The sequence below is a fragment of the Antedon bifida genome, chromosome 5 (genome assembly GCF_963402885.1).
Source record: "Antedon bifida chromosome 5, ecAntBifi1.1, whole genome shotgun sequence".
Lineage (NCBI taxonomy): Eukaryota > Metazoa > Echinodermata > Crinoidea > Comatulida > Antedonidae > Antedon > Antedon bifida.
The window spans coordinates 1,960,909-1,984,246 of record NC_136230.1 but is presented as its reverse complement, the minus strand read 5'-3'; the positions used below and the strand labels follow the sequence as shown (position 1 = coordinate 1,984,246).

The 23,338-nt window shown below is 34.1% G+C and overlaps 1 protein-coding gene across 1 annotated transcript; it reads right to left on the bottom strand.

Moving 5' to 3' along the window:
* Window positions 1-17,718: 17,718 nt before the first annotated feature.
* On the bottom strand, window positions 17,719-20,609 carry LOC144842827 (uncharacterized). The gene has a single exon (XM_078699376.1). It carries the CDS (start codon window positions 20,601-20,603, stop codon window positions 18,762-18,764), a length of 1,842 nt encoding a protein of 613 aa, XP_078555502.1. The 5' UTR covers window positions 20,604-20,609; the 3' UTR covers window positions 17,719-18,761.
* Window positions 20,610-23,338: the final 2,729 nt, after the last annotated feature.

Sequence of the window (23,338 nt, the reverse complement as noted above, 5' to 3'; positions counted from 1 at the left end):
ATCACACTTTTTTGTCGTAGGTTGATAGTGTAGACGGAGCTTTATAGTAGTTATAGACCTACAGTTGAATTCATAGAATCTCAAATATGATATTACTGGGTTATATCCTGCAGAAATATGAATGCGGTTTGTATTAAATAATTCAAATGTTAGAGGCCTATTGTTTGTTTACTAAACATTGTGTACCGCCTCCGCCGCAATGAAACTACATTTATTTGTAAATATTATAGGCCTACTGTTCGAAAACAAAACAGTGCAGTCATCATTGATACCAGAATTGAATGTAACGGTTTCGTCTTTCCGATTTGTTGTTGTTTGTTGTTTAATGGTAAACTAAATGCCTCTATAGGCCTATAACAAATGTCGGTTTTTAGGCCTACAAACAATGTCGGCTCTAGCCGATAACAAATGTCGGTTTTTAGGCCTACAAACAATGTCGGCTCTAGCCGATAACAAATGTCGGTTGGGCTAGGTAATGGTAAACTAAATGCCTCTATAGACTATAGGCCTATAACAAATGTCAGTTTTTAGGCCTACAAATAATGTCGGCCCTAGCCGATAACAAATGTCGGTTTTTAGGCCTACAAACAATGTCGGCTCTAGCCGATAACAAATGTCGGTTGGGCTACGTCTATCATTAACAGGGCACGCTGTAAAAGAGGAGCTGCCCATCATTGAACTTCCGCGGGGTAAATCATTCGACATTTAATAAGAAAATTAGGTCTTTTTTACCATTCATGTTTATATCATAACAAGTTATACAGTTACTCCAACGCCACCTCTCATCCTTCCTGGATGAGGAGCTGATAACATATTTTTGAAGAAGAGCTATAATCATATTTATTTTTGAGACATTACATAAAGTTAATTTATTTAAAATATTAATGCGATGACACTATGAATTTCCGCCGTAAGTTTAGTACGAGGCTTATTTATCCAGACAAAAATCACGTAGGCCCTATACAGATCCTTGTTGTCAGCAGTGACCTGATCTTTTCTTTTCGGTTTCAATTTACGAAAATATTAAAATCACGTAGACCCTATTCAGATTCTGCGCCAGTGACCCGATCTTTTCGGTTTCAATAATATTGACGAAAATAAATTCTTTTGAATTCGCTTCACTCGAATTAAAAAATGGCGGATCCTGACAACTGAACATTTAATATTAAATAAAGAAATAAATTTAAACAGATCCATATGGTCATATCGCATACCACACAGCATTTAATCAATATTGTGTGTAAATTCAATTAAATTTCTATTTTGGAACAAGTCCATATATCAACAATACAAATAATACAATTAAATCGTTGCAAATTCGATTACAAACAAGGAATGAAAAGTACTGTAAAAAAGAGATTAGTATGCATATAGTAGGCCTAGTTGGGTCCATTACAGTTTTGAAACTTTATCTTGATCGAAATTCGATTAAACTTCGATAAAAACAATTTCATATTGTGGGAGAAGAGATGTTAGTTGTGTACGTCCCCACTGTTTTGCTATCCAAAATTGTTAATCTGACTTTCAACCAATCAGATCACTGGATTTTGTCCGAGAGAAAATTCTGGCAATCTTTTTCTGTAAATTTGAAATCAGACGATCAAATCTCATCGTACAAAGAAAGGCAAAATGAAAGTAAGTTATTTACTACTTTTAAAAGGTCTTATTTACCATCATGTCTTTATATATAGTCTTATTATGTCATGAAATAAGATTGAATGTTAGGCTGTATGTTTTGTTAATTATTAAAAGCTACTATATTTGCTAGGCCCCTCTCTTTTTTCAACGCTATCATGGTCTAATTAAGTAGAGCCACTAGGCGTCCTATTCTGTGTTTGAGAGCCGGCTTAGCCAGCCCAGGCCAAATCTGGTTTGGGTAGTAAGTTTATTACCCAATTAACTTATTAGGCGGCACTTCGTGACATGTAAACATTCAATGAAGTAGTTAATATAACATCATTCTTGTGGTAAGTCTGACCGTCACACACAGTTGACTTAGATGAGAGAAATTGGCACCTTGGTCGCGTGGCGCGCGCGTACCCGATGATCGTCTGCTGCTAGACTGATAGCATCCTCCTATAGGTATATCGCGTCTTTCTATACAACTACACTGAACGGGATATGATAATACGTCACCAGAGGGGAAATCCCTATTTGATGAAATTCGACACTGGAATGTTTTTATTTTAGTCTACCTGGAAATTGAGTTCAACATCTGCTGGGATTCATCACAACTAAATAAAAACACATTATTCATCCAAAGAAAGAAGTTGATCTCATTTTTTCCACCAAGAGGCACGTGCATAGCTTCACGAATCCGACTAGCGAGTTTTAATTACAATTTTATCAATAGTTTTGTAAAAGAGTCCCGGCCAATTCTTACGTCACATATGGATATGACTAATGAATATTCATGTTTATTTTGTGACGTTTCATGAGGGGGTCCCCAACTCATGTACGAAAAGAAATATTGCGTCCCGGACTGTACCATAACTGGATTAAAACCATGATTTATTTCTGAATAATGATTTTTTTTGTGTAAAATATATTCTTTTTTATTTTCGTTTATTCAATAAACACTCTCCACACATATTAAAAATACATAAAAATAATAATTATATTAACACACGTACAATAGTAATTCATACAACATAGTATGTGTTGAAGGAAACCTATATAAGTTAAAATTTTACACCTTAGGCTCCCAGAAAAAGTGAAGTACATTAACAAAAAAGTTTAGAAGAAAAAGATACAATATACAGTACGATATATCATAATAAAAATGGAAGAGAAAGGAGAAAGCGACAACATTATGGGTAGAACTGAAATGAAATACCGTAAGGCAAAAATATGGAATAACCTACCAACTGAAATGAAATATTCCCCAACAATTGCTTCATTCAAAAGCTGTAAAAAAAGGAGATCGATATCTATAGATATCGATCTCATTTTTTCCCACAAAACTAAACATTCTCCCAACCCCCTGATGTGTTGTATTTAAAAAGGACCAGGTTTTCTTTTACCTGGTTGTGTAATCCTGTATAAAGATATTGTTAAATAAAAATAAATAAAATGCAAAGACTTCAATATGATTAATACAGTGGTTAATTACGAATTGAATATTAACAACTGATAATGAAAGTAGAAGTACAAATAATATGCCATGCATGTGGTACGACAACCACTCACCGTATTTTTCGTGTTCATTGCGTAAATTTATTAATCATAAAACCTGGAATTTATAATTGAAAAAACCACAATTCGCACTCCTCAGCTATTTGTAAAAGAATAATGGCGACCGGATGTTTGGATGTTTCTTAACAATGTTTGAATGTATTAATAACGTACATGTCATTATGCCTATTTACTTATTATAGGCCACATAGTAGGGCCTACATTATTGTACTTTTATTCATCGGCCGTGCATTAACCCGCAGTTTCCCACCTTCCGCCCACACTTACCAGTGGGAAGGTTCAAAACCAAGGCCAGCCTGACAAAGATTATATGGCCTTGAAATGTTAGCCTGTCACGTAACAAGACCGCTCCTTCTTCGATCATTTATCATCCTAATCGGATTCAATAATATTAATATGCGACCGACGGCGCTCACGCTTTAGGCCTACTTTAAGATACCAACATCAACAACCTGTAGCCTACTTTTACCAGGTTAACAACCTGTCTTATAAAGCCGTAGTCAATCTAGTATAAAAGTTGCCAAGTGAACAAATATAGTTTTATTTGTTATGTTCAAATCACCTATACCAAGAAATAAAACAAGCCCATTCATGATGATTCGTATAAGGCAATGTTTTTGTCTTTACGGCATGCATGGCGCGCGCAAAATGTGGATCCGTTTTGATCTTTTGTCACCAAATTCCCCCAAATACTCACTACAATGACACAATTTGTGTTGGTATGTAAAATCCGGATTGTCGCAAAAATTCTCGTTTCCGTAATGCCATACCGATATGGTCAATTGTATAGGATTTGTATCGATATTATTAATAAATTATCGTTTACCCCGCCAAGACCAAATTCCCTTTTTGAGTCATGTGCGCGGACTGTTAAAGACAGGGTAAATACCAATTGCAGGATATAATACAATAATCATTACAAATAATACAATTTATGTAGTTGTAGAAAATACCATACTATAAAGAATAAGATAGGCGTGCCAGAGCATAAGTATTAAGTTTCTTTGCTTAAGCCTAAGGGTATACAGTACTAATGGAGTTAAACTTTGAAATACAAATACAGTATCAGAACATCACAAAAGTGGAAAAATATAAAAAAAAGATATTTAAAGTTTGATCTTTTTCATTCATTCATCAGCGGAAAATTACTTCCATTTATTGTCATTTGCATATAAAATATACATAGAAATTATGTTTGCTCTGAGATATACCAAACAGATAAATGAAAAACTAAAAAAAACAATTTAAGGCCTACAAAGTGTCACATCACACTCTCGTACGGTGTACAATTCTCATATATTCCTTTTTGTTTAATTGCTTTGATTAGCTAAATTAGTGATATCACAAAATTAAATTTATTTTTGTTTACAATAAGACGAACTTACAAAAGAAATATCCATACAGTATTATGTAATGTAATGTTGTTCAATTTATATAGCGCTTCTATCAAAAGATTGTCCCAAAGCACTGAGAGAAAAAAAGAAAGAAATTACAAAGAAAAAAGATGTTTTTTTTTAAGAGTGTTTCGAAACTTGATAGAGGATTATAATAATAATAGATACAATATTGCGCCCTCTTGTGTGCCTAAAAGTTAACGTTTAACTTTTATGAAACTGTAAAAGTATTTACGGCATTGTCAATTTGTGTTTTCATCTGGAAATCTATTACCGAATTACTACCGTTGATTGTTTCTAAATATTCTCAACTCGTGTTTTACCCTGAAAGATTGGCACAACACGGATATAACGGGAACTCGTCGACTGCGACAAACAGTTTTAATACACCTTTTGTTATTAATACCAACGAAAAGTAATTTAGGGGAATTTGGCCACAAAATCTAAGCGGATTCACAATGCGCATGATGTCTATTATTAATTAGGTTTAAGGTACATTTCAATGCTATATTTAGGGATACAATAATTGTTGATGATCAGTGGGATTTTAAGGCTAGATTTTAAGCTTTTTTTCTACAATTTAAACCTTAAAGATCGATGGACTAGTGAAAATTGTAAATGTATGTTCGAAAAATTACCGAATGCTCATTGCGAAATTCATATTTTTATGACAAACTAATTTTAGCTAAATGTAATTAAAAACACCTTCATGACTATTTCATGAGTTGTTCCAACTTCTACCATATGGTCTCCGGTACCACAGTCATGCGTAGACAAAACAACAACTAAATTCTTTTTTTTGCAACTAGTATGTTTGTCTTGTAAACAGGATTTCCACCTTTAAGAAGGACAGTGAATGAATTCGCTTGTGGTTATCCTTGGCAATTTGCCTAAATATAATATATATGTATAATATATAATAATAATAATAAACAATAATAATAATAAAATAGTATTCGATTGAAATAAAAGTTCAAATACTTTTTTTTCATGGGCCATAGGATGAATATGGATCTTAGATTTATGCTAAGTTTAGGCCTAAATGTTATTTGTTATTTTTTAATTGATTATTACTATATTCAAATTAAAATTTTATTTCCTCCCTTAGGAGAAACATATAAAAAACTGTCCAACAAAATAAAACAAATCAAAATGAAGATTCACACGAATCAAAATGATATATTAGGCCTACTGTATTTAAAAGAAATGTATTATTTCATTCCTTGTTGAAGTTGCCCCACGCGGGATGATTAAAGAATTTTATTTTGAAGTCTTATTCAACATTCACACCCTCTGGTCAAGAGAAACATAAATCACATAAATAACAAAATCCAATTATCGAAATTAATATTGTTAATGCTATAAAGATGTGTTGTCCCCCCAAAACATGAACAATTAGTTAAATCAAACTTTGAATAGGTTATTTTGTAGTTTTAATAAAGTTAATCACTTCCGCAGAAAAAAAACCCCGAAAACATAATCTTTTTACTTTTTTAAAGTCAAAACAAACTGTTAAATAATCAAAAACCCATTGGCTGGAAGCCAATTTGACTATTTTTTGCTTTAAATTACAGTTTTTTTCAAGTAAATGATTTTTTTTTGATCCAATTTTTGATCAAAGTGAATAACTATTATGGAACATCAAAATGGCATATTAAACAACACATTTTGGATAATTTATTTTTTCAGGAGGACGATACATCTTTAATATTTATTTACTTAAGTGAAATAATTAACTATTTAAGGGAAATATCTAAAAGACAAGGAGTCGATCATTTCGTGCGGTTTATAACGTGACATTAGAAAACAGTGAATCCTTATGTATCTACACTGTACATAAGGTATACATTAACAATATACTGCATATGACACAAAATACACACAACTCAGCACTATATCCACGGATACGGATACTTTCCTGCCTATTTAAACGTTAACGTGCGGATAACCCGAACTCGTCGTCACGGTGACGTAGATATAAAACTGACGCGCGGATAGCTACGTGACGCAATTTACCAGTCAAAACCGACGGATCATCGGAACTTTTGCTTGTGTTTAGTCAAATTAAGAAATCCAACAGTCATCCATCCTCAGTAATGTTTCTGAATTTTATTTGTAGAGCCTAATCCCTTCAATTTGGAGTTTTTTTTTCTCTCAATCTGGTTGTGGCGATTCTTGATGTTTATAAATGTGTTCTCAAAAACAATTTTGCCTTTTCAATGTAGGCATTTTGTTTTCTTTTGTTAGGAAATGAATTTGAACATGTGAACAAGGAATACAATTTAGTGGAATTTCTAATTCATGTGATTGTAATACTAAGAAGGATTGTATGTTTTTATTGTAGGCCCTATATAAGATTTTTATAATACAGTACTATCGAATCCTCAATCAATCAAATAGTTGAAAGTTGCACGTAATTCCACAGGTGAAAATAGCTAACCTTAGTAGGTACACCCGGATTCAATGACACTTCAATTATAGAGGAACAGGATGGAAAAACAGGATCGATTGCCGTTCCGGTTTTAAAGCCTGCTTTTGATTGACGCGGAACGGCCATGACACTTCAGTAGTAATATCAAAAGTTCACATACAAACCCTTTCCTTACTACTAGAGTAAGCTTGGTTTTCCACTTGAACGCGCGCGCCGCAAGGATTGACCAATCACGACGACACGATGGGATGGGTCATTCGAACACTAGCTTGTGATAGGTCAACCCATTTGCGTGCCCCTCTACATCGTTGTACATCGATGATAAAATTGTATCCTTGTTTCGCGGGGAAAAAACCCCAAATATACCACTAACACTTGATCTCTGGACTCAATATATTGAGAATTGAGACTCCGAGCAGCCAACGTTTCATCAAAGAAAACTGTCAAGCCAGAGAAATTATAAATGAATTATCTTTTTTTTTTTTTTTTTTGTGAAAAAATATCCCCTTATAGGTGTTAAATCAACCATTTGGCACACTAAAAGTGTCCCGTCCATTTAACATGAGAAATGTTCCTGAGTAGTGTAATATTTCAGTAATTCCCCTCGTTTCACGGAAAAGTGTCTCCTCAATGGGTGTACGTCCTCTGAAAAGGGGTGTCCCAAGGGGGAGTACTGTATACAATATATATTAATATAGCACTATAACTATAGTAGTAATACTGCATGACATTTACATAATCCAATTGTAGTGTCTTAGTTGTCTGCTTTCACCTCCCCGATCCGATTGTGAAGTACGAACAGACTTTAAAGTTTCCATTTCTGAGGAGCGAGGGATTTAGTATAGTGTATCAGCTGTTCTGATAATCCAGACGTCTCAAATCTAGACTTTCTCCAGACAAGGATATTACACTAATATTGTTTTAATTTTTACAGTTTTCAAATTTAAAACACGATTCTTCCCAGTTGAATAGACACATTTTCTCGTTTTCAATTTCTGTATAACGAAACCGATAACCATACCTAAAGCCTTGTCTACACTATTAAACTTTATGTGACAAAAAAATGTTGATGATGATATATCATATCACTACCATATTTGTGCATATTTGGGCACATCACATTTTTTCGTCACATAATGTTTGATAGTGTAGACAGAGCTTTAAACGCGTTCAATGATAGGTACGCCCTCCACAAGATGTGTTTTTCATCTTTCTGGGCTTGTACCTACCTTCTTCTTTCTAAATTTTTTTTCCAACATATTGTACATTGAAATAAATTTTGTAATATGAAAGGAGTAAATAAATGTTTGAATTGAATTGAATAAAAGAGGGACACAAATCGCTATATTCTTTTAATATTTCAATTCGTTTCAACACATTAATAATTCGTTCAAACAATGATTTATTTCGTTCAAACGCGTTTTAATTCGTAACGAATCGTAAAGGCAAAATATTATCATGTACCGTTGTAGCAGTCACTCTATTTCCGCGGCTAAACTTAGATCCACTTAAACGAAAATTACAAAAAATAAACTTCGTAATTAAATAAATTCTTTCATTTCAGTAAATCTTATACAAAGTTGACTAAAACAATTAAATTATACAGCGATTCGGAAGTGAGTGTCGGCATGCCTCGTCTTCCTCCACCCACTCGGCATTCGTTCCCGCGGGGCACAAAGTCCACCCACTCAACGCTCGACTGCACACTCCTCCTCTAGTAGCAGACTATTGATTACCATATGGCCTGTTCTACATTCTATATTTGTTAAGCTTGGTTCCCACTGGGACTCAACGCAAGGACGACGTAAAGCTTGGTTCCCATTAGCGACGCAACGCAAGGACGTAACGCAACGTAAGTTATTGGACCAATCACAAGCGATGGATTCAAACAGTGGCTTGTCATTGATCAACTCGCTTGCGTTGCGCGTATGTCCCTGCGTTGCGCATCTAGTGGCCATGGGAACCACGCTTTAGCGCAACGCGAAGTGATTTTACCAATCATGACGCGATGGATCATCAAATTGCTTGCGTTGGGCTTCGTCTTTGAGTCGCGTCCCAGTGGGGGAACCAAGCTTTAATTTACCAGTCATTCTTAATCACACGTATCCCCTGCGTGTTCATGACGTCATCAATATTATGACTGTGATGAACAATTTGACACAATTGCTGTTATTTTTACCTTATTCACTGTGTTTCTATACTATTTGAATTTATTGGAGTTTTAAAACATTTAATTCCCATTTCTTATGTATTATTAATTACTTGTAATTAAAATTTGACTAATGAATGAATGAATGAAACCAAAACAACAGCTTAATTTAATTCAAAATAGAATGTTGACATATCATATTCATATACAGTCTTACTTTGTGTACAATCTGTACCTATCCTGAGCGGAACCTGTCCGCTCCGCATTGTGTGTAAAATGGTTATAACATAGACTCTATATTATTACCGTTACTGGTCGTCTGTGTAAAGTGGCCTTTAGTTAGGGGACACTTTCCCGTGAAACTAATGAGGGAAAACAATGAACACAAAACCAGGGAAAAGTGAACTTACGCTTCCCTGCACAAAACCAATCTGTTCAGGGGAAAATATTATTATATGGTCTATTAGTCAATGGTCCCGAAGGTCCTTTAAAATAGAGGTTATACTGCATTACTCATGTAAAGCTATCATTGTGGAAATGTCCCGGGAAATGTCATGGTAATTACTGTAACAAGCGTTTTTTAATCCCTCTTACTAATCATTAAATCATCGTAAATAAACATATTACAAAACAAAACAATGAATAACGGTAAAATAGCATGATGATAATATATAAGGTGATTCCACCACCCGCCCGCGCAACCATGCATAACGGAACACTCAACACAATAACTTCCGCAAAATAACACCTTTACAGCAAACTTATATCGCTTATAGTTTCCTCCGTGTTATATAACAAACTATAATACGTAGGCTACTACTCATGCATAGTAACACAATTGTCCAATATTTAAGGGTTACGTAATGCAAGGTCTATTTGAATGTGACGTCACGATGAAACACGTGACCCCAGGTGATTTAATAAAGATCGTATATCATCAGTTATTGATATTAATAACAAGGTTAATATTTGTGAAATAGTGGAAATTAAAACATTAGTAGGTCTATCGTGTGGTTAATATTGTTTATGATGGATTCTGGTGGTAAGGGCAATGACGTCACATTTACGTCTAAAGAAAGGACATATGACGTATGCGCAACGCAAGCGAGTTGACCAATCACAAGCGATAATCAATCGCTTGTGATTGGTCAAATTTACTTGTGTTGCGCTGCTTAGGTATCCTTGCGTTGCTGCGTTGGGAACCAAAATTAATTTAAAAAAATCACTTTTAGTTAATCGCTTAAATATAGTATAGACATGAACCTATTCTAATAAATATTATGCTAGTGTTGCCCGAAAGCTCTACATGCTAACGTTTCTGACTGTTTTACTTTATCGTTTTGATTTAGCTTTTCGCTTTTTTTTTTATCTCCATTGAGATCCAGCCACGGATACCCACAGCATTGTCATTTTTCAGTGGTTATTTTATTTGTATCTCCATTGAGATCCAGCCACTGATACCCACAGCATTGTCATTTTTTCAGTGCTTCTTTTTTTTGTATCTCCATTGAGATCCAGCCACTGATACCCACAGCATTGTCATTTTTTCAGTGCTTATTTTATTTGTATCTCCATTGAGATCCAGCCACTGATACCCACAGCATTGTCATTTTTTCAGTGCTTATTTTATTTGTATCCCCATTGAGATCCAGCCACTGATACCCACAGCATTGTCATTTTTTCAGTGCTTATTTTATTTTGTATCTCCATTGAGATCCAGCCACTGATACCCACAACATTGTCATTTTTTCAGTGCTTATTTTATTTTGTATTTTTTCAGTATTTTGCCTTTGGGTTGATAATAATAATACAAATATGTATATTAAAAAGAATTAATGTAATAAATATGATATTATTAAGTCTGATAATATCTATGCAGAGAGTTTACAATGATTATATTGTTGTTCGTACTTTTGGTTTACGAAGTATAAGCCTGGCCTAGCCTTTAAACAAATAATTAACACGACCACAAAATAATGATCACGGACGAGGCTTAGATGATACAAATATTAATATAAAATAATAACAAACAAGAACGGAAATGCGTCATTCACTTTTAACTCATGTTAAACCATTGCGATGACGTATAAGCGTTATTGACGTCACATGGTTCGCACCAATAATACATCTTTTCATTAAAAAAAATAATCCGAGATACAAAGATTTTAAAGTACTGTTTTGTTACCTTGTTAGAAATGAGGATGTTACTTGACGTGAAATGGGTGGAATATACCTTTACATGGATTACACCACCATTATTTATGTAATTTTCCCTGGTTTAGGCCTATACATTCTTTCGTAAAAATACACTATAGGCCTATTGTCTAGATCTCCTTTGTACTTTAACATTAAAATTGGGTTTTTTTCATGAAATGAAGTAGTGGGTTCTAGACCGTATTTCGAATTAAGATTCGCAAAAAAAGATAATTATTTTGGCACAAAAGGCATTTCAGACATAACTGAGCTCACAAATACGTATTTTCCAAACAAAAATCGAAACGCCGACGAGTGGACTAATAATAAAAAAAAAGGCAATATAAATAGTCAGACTTGGGGCAAGTCTAGAAGAAGAAATGTGGAGATGAAACGTGCGAACGTGTTGATCAAACGAAAACAACTATAGTCACACAAACAAACAACACAAATGAAACCAATGAATTGATAACAATCATCGGAAACGTAAAAAAACGTATACAAAACAATGAGGACTGTTTGTATGATGGATAAAATGATCTGTATGTACGTGATTGTGAAAAATAAACAGACAATAACTAAAGCTGTGTCTACACTATCAAACTTTATGTGACATAAAAATGTGATGTGCCCATATATAGACATGGACATGATGATGTCATATCACTACCATACTTGGGAATATCACTACCATATTATTAGGGCATGTCACACTAGTTTGATAGTGTAGACAGAGCTTAAGAATGTGAGGTGAATTGGGCGGTGAAATTATTGGTTTATCGTCTGCGTATTTTTTTTTTACCGCCACCCGCCATGTCGTCATAATTTAACTTTCTCTTCTCAAGTTCATCCGTCGTCGTCTGTCTGAGGCAGTCAGCCGGGAGTATGCCATCCATGATAATCCTTACAAGCAGTACTAAGACCTTGACCCGTTGTTTTAACTCTATGGGGACGAGGTGGGCGGTTTAATTTTGATTTGACTGGTCATCTGCTTGGCTAGGCGAGACATAACACCACAAATCCCCTTAAAACAGATCCTCTAGGCCCTAAACCTCGTCAATCTAACGTTTCCTCACAGATGCCAAGGGACGCCCTAGCCTTTGTATGATCTAACCCCGCTAACTTCTCAAAACCACAGGTAGCCTATTTTGGTTATGTCTAGTCTATCGTATATTTTCGTCTTTTATTGTCACAATGGTTTCGATTTTTAAGGTCCAGACAAATTTCTTAATATTAATTAGCTGAAATGAGATATGTAAACACAATTTCTATTTCGAAACACTCTCAGTTGCATTGCACTATCAAAATTGAACTACCTCTTAATCTTATAAACCGACAGTTAGGATTAAATCCGTCGCGCTTCGTTCTCATTGGACGCAACGCAAGCGCGTAAGTAAGCGCAACGCAAGTAACTTGACCAATTAACATGGATGCGAAAGTAAAATTGCGTAGACACAATATACTGTACTTTTATTTAAAATATGTAGGCCTAAGCTTTAATACGTAAAGAAATATAACCATTTAGATTTGTTTTATAGGCGCTCCTACGTTATGCCAAACGCCGCCTGTATAATGTGCGCGTGCGCGCGTGAGTGGTTTGTGACCATGGAAGGGGTGGTGAGAGGAAGAGTAGATGTTGAGGGTATACTTAACCTCCTTTTGCAAACTATTGTTATACTTTAGCCTCTGGCTTACTTTCGTATTGTCGCCTCCTGAAATGATGACGTCACGGGATAGACACATTCATTTAATATCAACACACGCCTATAGATAGTAATTGTTGTTGTTCACAAATTAATATAAATAATTAATAATAAACAAAATATAAACACTTCATGCATCATGCTCAATGGGTTAACGCCCATGTGTTTTTTAGTCATATCTCACGTACCCCATTGTTGTATTGTTGCTACATATTATGATGGATAAAAAACCCCCAAAGACTTCAAATTCACTTTTTTTTCACTTCACCATATTTGGCATGCACGGTGTAATTTCATAAACTGCATTTTTTGATTAATAGAAAAAAAATGTAGATTAAAATTGTGGTTTTAAGAGACATCCTCGATAAAACACTGTTCATCATAGTGTGGTGGGAAAATCATAATTGACATATTATCTGTTATTTTAACATGGAAAGTGTCGTCTCCCTGACGTACATACATTATTCGGTGTTACCCAGGGATATCTGGTTCTGGCATGATCAGGCGGATCTCACATAAAACGTATGTTTAATACATTTTATGATAGGATGTAAAAACAAGTTGAATGGTAGTTGTGAAATCCAAATATACTAAAATAACGCTGCTGAAATAAATGATAAATAAGCATATTCTCGAAAACGCTTGAAATCATATAGTTTCATCATGTATATATTTGTATAATAATATTTACAATGGTAAACAAATCTAACGAGTGACGTAATGCCGATTCCATTCTTCTACTTCATGAATAAATAGGCCTAGACCGTGGGATATTATACTGTTATACATTCGCGTCATTGCGAGATACCGTTTGTAATGTTATATAACTAACATTCACAATAACATTTGTTAAAGATGTATTGTCCCCCTGAAAAAATAATTCTTACAATTATTTGTTTAATATGCCATTTTAATGTCATCTAATAGTTATCCACTTTGACTAATTTTGGATCGAAAAAAAAAATGATTTACCTGAAAAAACTGTAATTTAAAGCAAAAAATAGTCAAATTGGCTAACAGCCAAGGGGTTTTGGTTGAATTTTTAAACCATGTATTTGTCAATTTATAAGTGAAAACATTTGTTTTTTTATGGAAGAATCGTTCGAAAAGGGAGACAAACGACGGAGTTAGTAACTTGTAATATGGTGTGGTATAACAAGGTAAAAATAATTGAAGTTGAGTCATGTCGTGGTATTGGTATGCCACCGAGGTACGGATAATAATAATAATAATAATAATAATAATAATAATAATAATAATAACAACTTTATTTAAAAACGGATGCAACACTTGAATCACTATATTGGTGTTTTTCACAAGGCCGTTACTTACTACAAAAATATTTACACAAGTTATCATTAACAGTACATATAATTAAAAAACTATACAAAAAAAAAAAAAAAATGATTTCATGAAAAACATAGAGTTTCAAGTATATTTTATCTTTGGTCATTTATAATTTTTTTAAATATATGTATATTAGGAGCTGTAATTGCATTTGAGTTTATAGCATTTAGGCCTAAACTATTCCATAGCTTTGCGCCAGAATAAGAGAAACTTTTCTTTTTATACTCAGTGTTTGCCTTATGTAAACTTAGAATATCTTTTGATCTAGTATTATATGTTTGTTTGCGTTCATAGAATCTGTTTCTTAAGTAGGATGGTGTCAAGTTATTCATTATTTTATACATTGTGACTGCTTCGTTGTAATATTGTTTTTCTTCTAAATTTTGAAGGTATGACATGTACAGGTAATTACCTCCGCCAAGGAAGGTAACTGACAAAAACTATTTTACTGCCTGGAGACCACAGTTTTTATCCGATTCTCACCAAACTTAGCCACAATGATCAATGACTCATCATATAATTGTGGATTTGGAATGGTCAGGGTCAAAGATCAAGGTCCACAAAAAAAAAATACAAAAATAATAATAATAAAAAAAAAAACATCAGCGGGACTTGAACCAGCGATCTCAACTGTGAGAGGCTGGATACATATCCATTACACCACACTGTCATCCACAACTTTGTAGTGTGCAGTTAGCCTATTTACACTTAGAACTAATAAAAAAAATGTTGGAAAAAAAAATATTCAGGGGGAATTTTATGTAGGGGAATTTTACAGTAGGCGGAGGTTTGTACTCTCGGAGTACCCTCTAGTTAATTATAAGTTGATAACGATGATTGTGGATGTGATGTTAAATTACGTGAGCTAAATCAATAATAACACAATTGAATCAAAATGTTTGCAGTTTGAATGTATTGTTATCAAAGATTGCCTCCCTATCGTTACCGATTAAAAAAAAGTCACGTGCTTTTAAATTACCGAGCTATAACTACGCCAAATTATTGGCCTAATATTTCAATTGTCATAAAAATGTCTGCGAATCAGAAGAAAAAGATAACAATTAATTGCAATTAAAGCTTCAGCTTGGTTCTTACTAGAGGACGCAACGCAAGCGAGTTGACCAATGACAAGCAACAGTTCGAATAATCCATCGCTTGTGATTGGTCAAATCACTTACGTTGTGTTACGTCGCTGTTGCGCCTCTAGTGGGAACCACGCATTAAGCACTGTGCCCAGCGTGATGTGCCCAAATATGGTAGTGATATGATATCATCATGTCCATATATGGGCACATCACATTTGTCACATAAAGTTTGATAGTGTAGACAGAGCTTTAGGCGTTAAATGTGGTGCGCAACGATTACACGTAATTCAAAGTACTACCGCAGAAGGAGGCTACTACCGCAGTACATGCATATTCGTGACAAATTCGTTGAATTGATTGCTTGAATTGTCACCAACAGAGAGCAAACCAATACTCTACTACTATAGGGTGTTGCCCAATGATCAGCTGACCATCGACTGATGGGGCCCATGATCAGTTTTGTTTACGTACAGGATACAAATAAAACTGTGGAGCCGATTACATAATATTTTAAAAGCCATCGATAATAATATTATGTGCAAGGAATGAGTAAATAGTCGTTAAAATTATCATCAGACTACCACATGATATGTATACCATTCCACGTGACAGTGTATCATCATTTTATGTAATTTGTTTGGGGGTGGTGGGGGTTGGATTTTACGTTTGTGATGTTTTACTTTTTTGTTGTTGACATGACGTAAATTATCAAACCAGCAGCGAACTGCGTTGTTATTTTGTTTTATTTATTTCATTCTACATAGAAAAAAAGTTAGAATTTGCAACATTTATGATATATTATCATTAATCAATCATTTTACGTAGTATAGATTATTACCGGTATTTTCCAGTCGCCGATCCTTGCGACAAAATTCTAGACAAGGATTGTCAAAGCTTGGTTCCCACTAATACGCAACGCAAGTTGACCAATGACAAGCACCAGTTAGAAAAATATATCCCTTGTGATTGGTTTACTTGCGTTGCGCTTGCGCCCTTACTTTGCGTCCTAGTATAAAACCAAGCTTATATCGTATACGAACGTTCAGCGTATGTCCTTGCGTTGCGTCCTAGTGAGAAACAAGCTTAATTCAATCGTACGAACGTTCAGCGCATGTCCTTGCGTTTCGTCCTAGTGGGAACCAAGCTTAATTTAATCGTACGAACGTTCAGCGCATGCCCTTGCGTTGCGTCAGTGGGAACCAAGCTTAATTCAATCGTACGAACGTTCAGCGCATGCCCTTGCGTTGCGTCAGTGGGAACCAAGCTTAATTCAATCCTACGAACGTTCAGCGCATGTCCTTGCGTTGCGTCCTAGTGGGAACCAATCTTTAGTAAACACGAAATCAAAAAGCTGACGTATGCGACTTTTGCAAGCCAAATGTTTGTTCGTTTTTACAGATGACACCCATTATTATGTCAAGAGCAAAATATTGGCACCAGCACACGTACACAGTTTGTAACTAACCAATGACGATGGAGGAACAGTGGGGTTATTAACCGGTACACAGTACAGTATAGGTCTATTTGCAGAAATAACAATAAATAAACAATTATTATTTATTGGTATTTCCTTGTTGTATGATTATTATGCATTTTTCGAAAGCATATTTTTCCAAAATTAAATATGATCATTGTTGTGCAAGATAATATGTAATTATTAATTTCTACTAATCATGACCAAACCAGAAATGAATGTTCCTCTACTGTGGTAGAATAAATGGAGGATTAGGTATATTAAACCAATCAAATTGACAGTACTGTTGCCACATACTTATGTGTGAAACCAACTCATCAGATATTAAATAAACAGTATTGCCACATACTGTGAAATCACCGTTTGGTTTTTATGTAGTCTATAGGTTAAGTCTTTACAACCGAGTTTAAAAACTGGTACACTAGAACGGAACCACTCCTTTGAGACACTCTTAAGCTCTGTCTACACTATCAAAATTTATGTGACAAAAAGTGTGATGTGCCCAATGGTAGTGATATGCTAAAATATGGTAGTGATATGACATCATCATGTCAATATTTGGGCACATCACACTTTTTTTTGGTCAAATTGGTTGATAGTGTAGACATAGCTTTATTAGGGGAAACTTCCCCGTGAAAGATACATACTAGGGGGATATGAGAAGCATGAGGGAAATAGCCATATTCAGGGGACACCACCCCTATTAAGGAGACACATGGGACTTTTTGTGGTGTTAGCTCATTAAACAATTCTGTATACGCCCTGTAACTACAACAGAAGAGGAACAACATACCATTGTATTTGTTTGTATATAGCAAACATATTTTATTTACCAAATACTTCATTTTCCTTTTTATATACACTCATACAATCATTAGTTTTAAATAAAAAAAGTATATAAAAATAAATATAAATTGCTTATTTATTTAAATTATTGCAGAAATTTTAGTTTAGTGAAAGTTTCAAAGAGTGATCACCATATTGTTGAAGAAAAGTTTAATATAAAATTTAAAATTCAATCTTTGGTATTTTCAAAGGTTCATAATTGAAGACCTTTTTAAATATCTTTCTAAATTTAATATTACTTGCATAGTTTTATTTAGCACTACAAAATTAAATATCACATTATTTGTGAAATATATTATGTTTTAGCACCAACAATGGTGTGAAATTCTCAATATTACATCATAATTGGCATCACTTTTTGCACTAAGCACTGCTTGCTTATGCGCCCCATTCTACAGAGCATGCAAAATTTAACTTGTTATTATGTAATATTGAGAATTGAAAGATATCTCTTCATATTGTATTGCAATTGTACGAATTAAAAAGTATCTACAATCGTGATATCAAAGGCTTGTAATAAGGTGTGAATATCGGACTAGCTCAATGAGCAATTCAGTACAGCTTAAAAAAGATACCATTATTTAGATTTAAAACAAACTAGGAGTTGGAAGATACAGTTAATACAAGATGCCCTATATAAATAAATAGTGTATTAAACTTATTATTAAACTTTGCACATTCAAATATTTTACAATCAGTTCAAATAAAAAATAAAAAAAATATTGAATTATCTTCTATATACAATTATGTACCAAAAACAAATAAATATTAAAAAAATATATATATATTTTTAATATGATCTTACTCTTTTATTAATTTAATATTCTTGTAAATCATGGCAAAAGGCTGGATATAAATTTTTAGCAATAATTATATTACATGAAATATTAAAATATTTTTACAGTAGAAAAATAGAATTCCCTGCTTAGCAGGTAAGATATGTATCAGTCACTTAGCTCTTGTTTAATTACTTTGGAATGTTCCGACGAAAGAGATGCGGAAACCGAGGTCAAAGGTCTAAACCCTGAGGAAGATGGAATAACTACATCTGTTCTTGGTATTGGAATGCTATCTAACTTGTATGCGACGTGATTTGAATCTGGCAATTCATTCTTTACTCTGGGTATAGTATCTTGTGCTGCCGTGCTTCTGCTTGGAAGAGCAAATCCAAAACTTGTCGGGAACGGGTAGGTGAAAGTATTTGTTAACGGTTGGTTGATTTGTGTCAAGTTGGTTGGCGCTTGTGAAGTGAATACCGCCGGTACAGTAGCCGAAGTATCAAGTTTAGAAAAGTTATGAGTTTTTATGTGTCGACTTAAACTATTAGGGTGAGCAAACTTTGCGGGGCATTTACTACATTGGTATTGTTCTATTGTATTTTCTGCTCCGTCAATTCCTCGCTTAGGTTCATGCGTTTTCATGTGACGTCCGAGATGGTGAGACCGTGAAAACGCAGCCCCGCATTTTCCGCAGCAGTATGGCTTTTCACCGGTGTGCGTTCTCACATGTATTACAAGATGATGTTTACGACTGAACATATCACCGCATTCACGGCAAATGAAAGGTTTCTCACCTGTGTGTACTCGCATATGGTTCGTCAAGATACATTTACGGGCAAAACGTGCCCCGCATTCCTGACACTGGAACGGTTTCTCTCCGGTGTGTGAACGCATATGACGAACAACATGGTGACGATGTTTAAACATTACGTTACACAGTTGACATTGATACATTTTCCCGGATTCAGTGTTTTGAACGTTAACAGTAACGGGTGCGGCCTTTACTCCGTTACCTAATACCGCTCGTGGGTAAATCTTTGTAGTGTTTGGATTTTGTATGTTGTCCTGCCACTTACTATCGTGCGCTTGGCTTTTCACCATCGCGTTAATATTATGAGTGTAAATTTCTTTCAAACGGTTTAAGTCCATGTACATTAATTGAGTTTGTTGCGGGACAGGTTCGTCCGTTGTTAAAGCTTGGAATTTTTCGGTAAAACTTGTATGACTATTGGGCGTCAAAGGCATAGTGGTTGGTGACAAAGGGGTGCTTGATCTTGATAAAGTGCTATTTGTTGGGGACGGAGTTTTCCTTGAAATTGACAAATCAAGTGCATGCTCTGCTTCCTGGCTTTCCCTAGCTGACGTTAAATCTACCGTTCTATTTGGTTCTCCTTCTTTACAATGTACTTTCATTCCTTTTGGTAAATCAGTCTCATTTTCATGTCTTTTTGAATGGTTTATATGTAAATCCTTATCAGTGTATATATGTTTAGTCCATTGCGACATAACAGGGCTACTATGAACGGGAACAGAATTCGTTACTGCCGTTGATTTATGCTGTGTCGTACTCAAACGGCCCGCAGTTTCTTTCACGTGCATATGGAGTTCACTCTGTTGATAACCCTTGCTAGGCGCCCATTGTATTATAGCAGGCCTAGATTTTGCAGACATAGCTTCAGAATCAGTTTTAGCAATCCTGATAGCATTTTCAGCTTCAAATCTATACTTAATTAATTTTTTACTTGCCATTGGTATGTCTGGACTAGGTACTTGAGGTCTGTCTATATCTGGTACAAGAGAAGCAGCTCCACTCTGTATAAACGTAGTAGATTCATCCTGTTGCTTTAATTCAGATGGTAAAGGATCGTAGAATGATTCGGACCCAGTTTGGTCTTGCTTAGGAGGGTCTTCCATGACTGCCACAGGACACATTGAACAAGTTTCTTGATGACTATTCTGACTATCTCTTGTCATTTCTACTTCACTCACAATCCTACACTGCTGCATGTTACAACTAGTTTTATTATAAGTGGACTGTTCCATTATATGTTGCTGTATTTGATTGGACAGATTTGATTGGTTAGCTGCACACTCCCACCTACCTAAAGTATATGATAATAAAGACAAGTAGTTTATATTGGTGATTCACTACAGGTAGGCCTATTGGCTATCAAGTTGACGACTAAATTTAATTATTTGTGTGGGTATACACCCCCTCTATTTTGAAGTGAAATAACATTGAGAATTGTTGAGTAATAATATGTAACTATGAATCTTATCTCCATGATTACATAACAACTATTTCAATTCTCTGTTATTTCATAATTCAATGTATTTATATATCTGTTTGTTTACCATGACTAAAACACACATAAGGTCATAGATACTGATTGTCAAGAAATAGCTATTAAAATTATTACTGTATATTATAAAATAATAATAATATTGATAGTACATTTTTCAAGAATTGTTTTCATAGTTTTTACCAATAAATATAAAAATAAAACAGGTCAGAATACATAATAATAATAAGTGAATATTTTTTCACAGTTTCAAAAAGACATGAAAGCTTCTCTGACTCAATTTGTTTCACAATGTATATTTTAAATTAAATTTTGTTATATTTATTTTTAGTTTACTGTAATGTATAGGATACGTTCAGAATCTGTTTTGGCTTTTGGTAATTCTTACTCCGTGTTATTATTCATCGGTAACCAAATAAATATCATTATCTAGCTACACCCAAATTATTATTGAATTAAATTGATCACTTTATTTCAGAATAAATATTCCATATACAAAAAAAAAATTGATACAAAATGGAAAATCACACTAAAATATGCAAGTGTTACTTAAGTCAATAAATATTGACAAATTTATATAATTATTATTATAATACCCACTCATTTTAATTGAATGAACACTTATTACCGTATTAGTACATTTTGAAATAAATTTCCACTTTACCTATTTAGGTAAATATACTCACTGTTTAGTTATACCCACTGGTTTAACTTCAATTAATGTAAATTAGCTTGAGAGTGGTATTGTGTTAATATTAGAACATGACTTTGCCAAAAACAACTTTTAATGTAACCCCACCCAAAAAGATCTTTTCATTTTTAATCAAACATAAAAGAAATTGCTCAAATAGGTGGGAACTAATAAGGCTGCACAAAGTTGAATAATACGCTTGAGCGAACAGCAAATAAAAGGTTCTTTCAATTGAATTGCACACCAGAAAACTGTAGGAGGTAATGTTGGTGGGTGGGTGGGTGGAGTATTAAGTTTGTATCTTTGTTTAACCAAGTCAACAAACTATTGTATTCGGACAATCTTATCTTTCAAGGGCCTACAGGAGATTCAAGTACAGTACATGTGTGTACATGTTTTTATGTGGGCTTTTTATAAGTTCAATGGAATAGCAAAATAAAACAAAGCATAACTCAACGCCTGCTATTATTATTAACTTCAGTTTGTCGCAATCAAATAATATTTGTTCATCCAGGAGTATACTAGAAAACTGTTAGAAAGGTCAATATTTGCCGGTGCCTTTAAATACTATTACTCAATATTTTTTAATTTAATGGCAAGTCTCCAAAAAGTTAGTACCAGTACCTTGTTCCTTCCATTATCAAGTCAAGTGATTATTTAAATGTTTTAAAAGGAAATAGTGTGTTTTGTAAAAAAAATTATTCAATTCACCCAAAAAATTTCATTTTCATTTGTCAATATTTAACCAAGTTACCAAAAAATGAAAATGATGGTTAAAATATCAGCATTCGAACAAATATTTTTTTGTTTTTGTCCTAATGACAAATTTAATAAAAACGCTTTAATTAATACGCTTTCCAAAAGTAAAAAAAAACAAAACATACCTGTTCATTTGAAAAGCATTGACTACATATATAGAAACTGTCACTAGAAAGAAAGACTGGATTGTGTCATATGCTCCAATGGATAAGAAGAATAATCATGTAGCGTCTCACTGCACCAGGTAGTCTCTGTATCATGTGTGTGTAACCTTCCATCGTGTGGCTATTTATACATACAAAGTTTCACCTCTCTGATAAAAAAGGAAATGGAACTAAAGTCAGTTAGACTAAGCTAACATGATGACGACTAAATCCAGGCTAACCCTCGTAGTGGAGTGTTCCACCCAACTTGGTTTGAGTGGGTGGGATACACACTCAGCATACACACTCAGCAAAGGGCCGGTGAGCGTCTCTTAAATCGGTCTAGACAGCGGGAAATAACGTTTTAAATACTACAATTAGGTCAAAGAATCCCCTCAGGATGTGAACAGTACTTTTAACATTTGATTTAAGCTGCTGTAACATTGCACAGATGCAATGCTTCATACAGCTGTCAATCAATCAATCAATTGAAATGATTTGTATTGATAATTAGTACATGTACTTAACTACTTTAAAGACACTATCCCTACAATTGTTGACGTTTTGTAAAAATAACGCATATTATATTACTTTAAAAACATTAAACCGGGTCATTCCTTGTCTTGTCTGAAAAGTTGCGATTCTTCCATTTGACTTTCACGATCGATCGAAAGTGGGTGAATCACCGAAGAAAAACGAAAATATGAAGTCAATTTGGTAAAATTGCTATCTATATACCCATCTCATATATTTTACTTTTTCTTAATTGCAAAAAAACCCTGTCACGATCCATCCAGGCTTGAATAAAATTGATTTTAAAATATATATATATATTTTTTTAATTTT

Bases quoted from the DNA above. Each gene is read 5' to 3' on its own strand.
- LOC144842827 (XM_078699376.1), bottom strand. From the start codon at position 20,603: ATGCAGCAGTGTAGGATTGTGAGTGAAGTAGAAATGACAAGAGATAGT.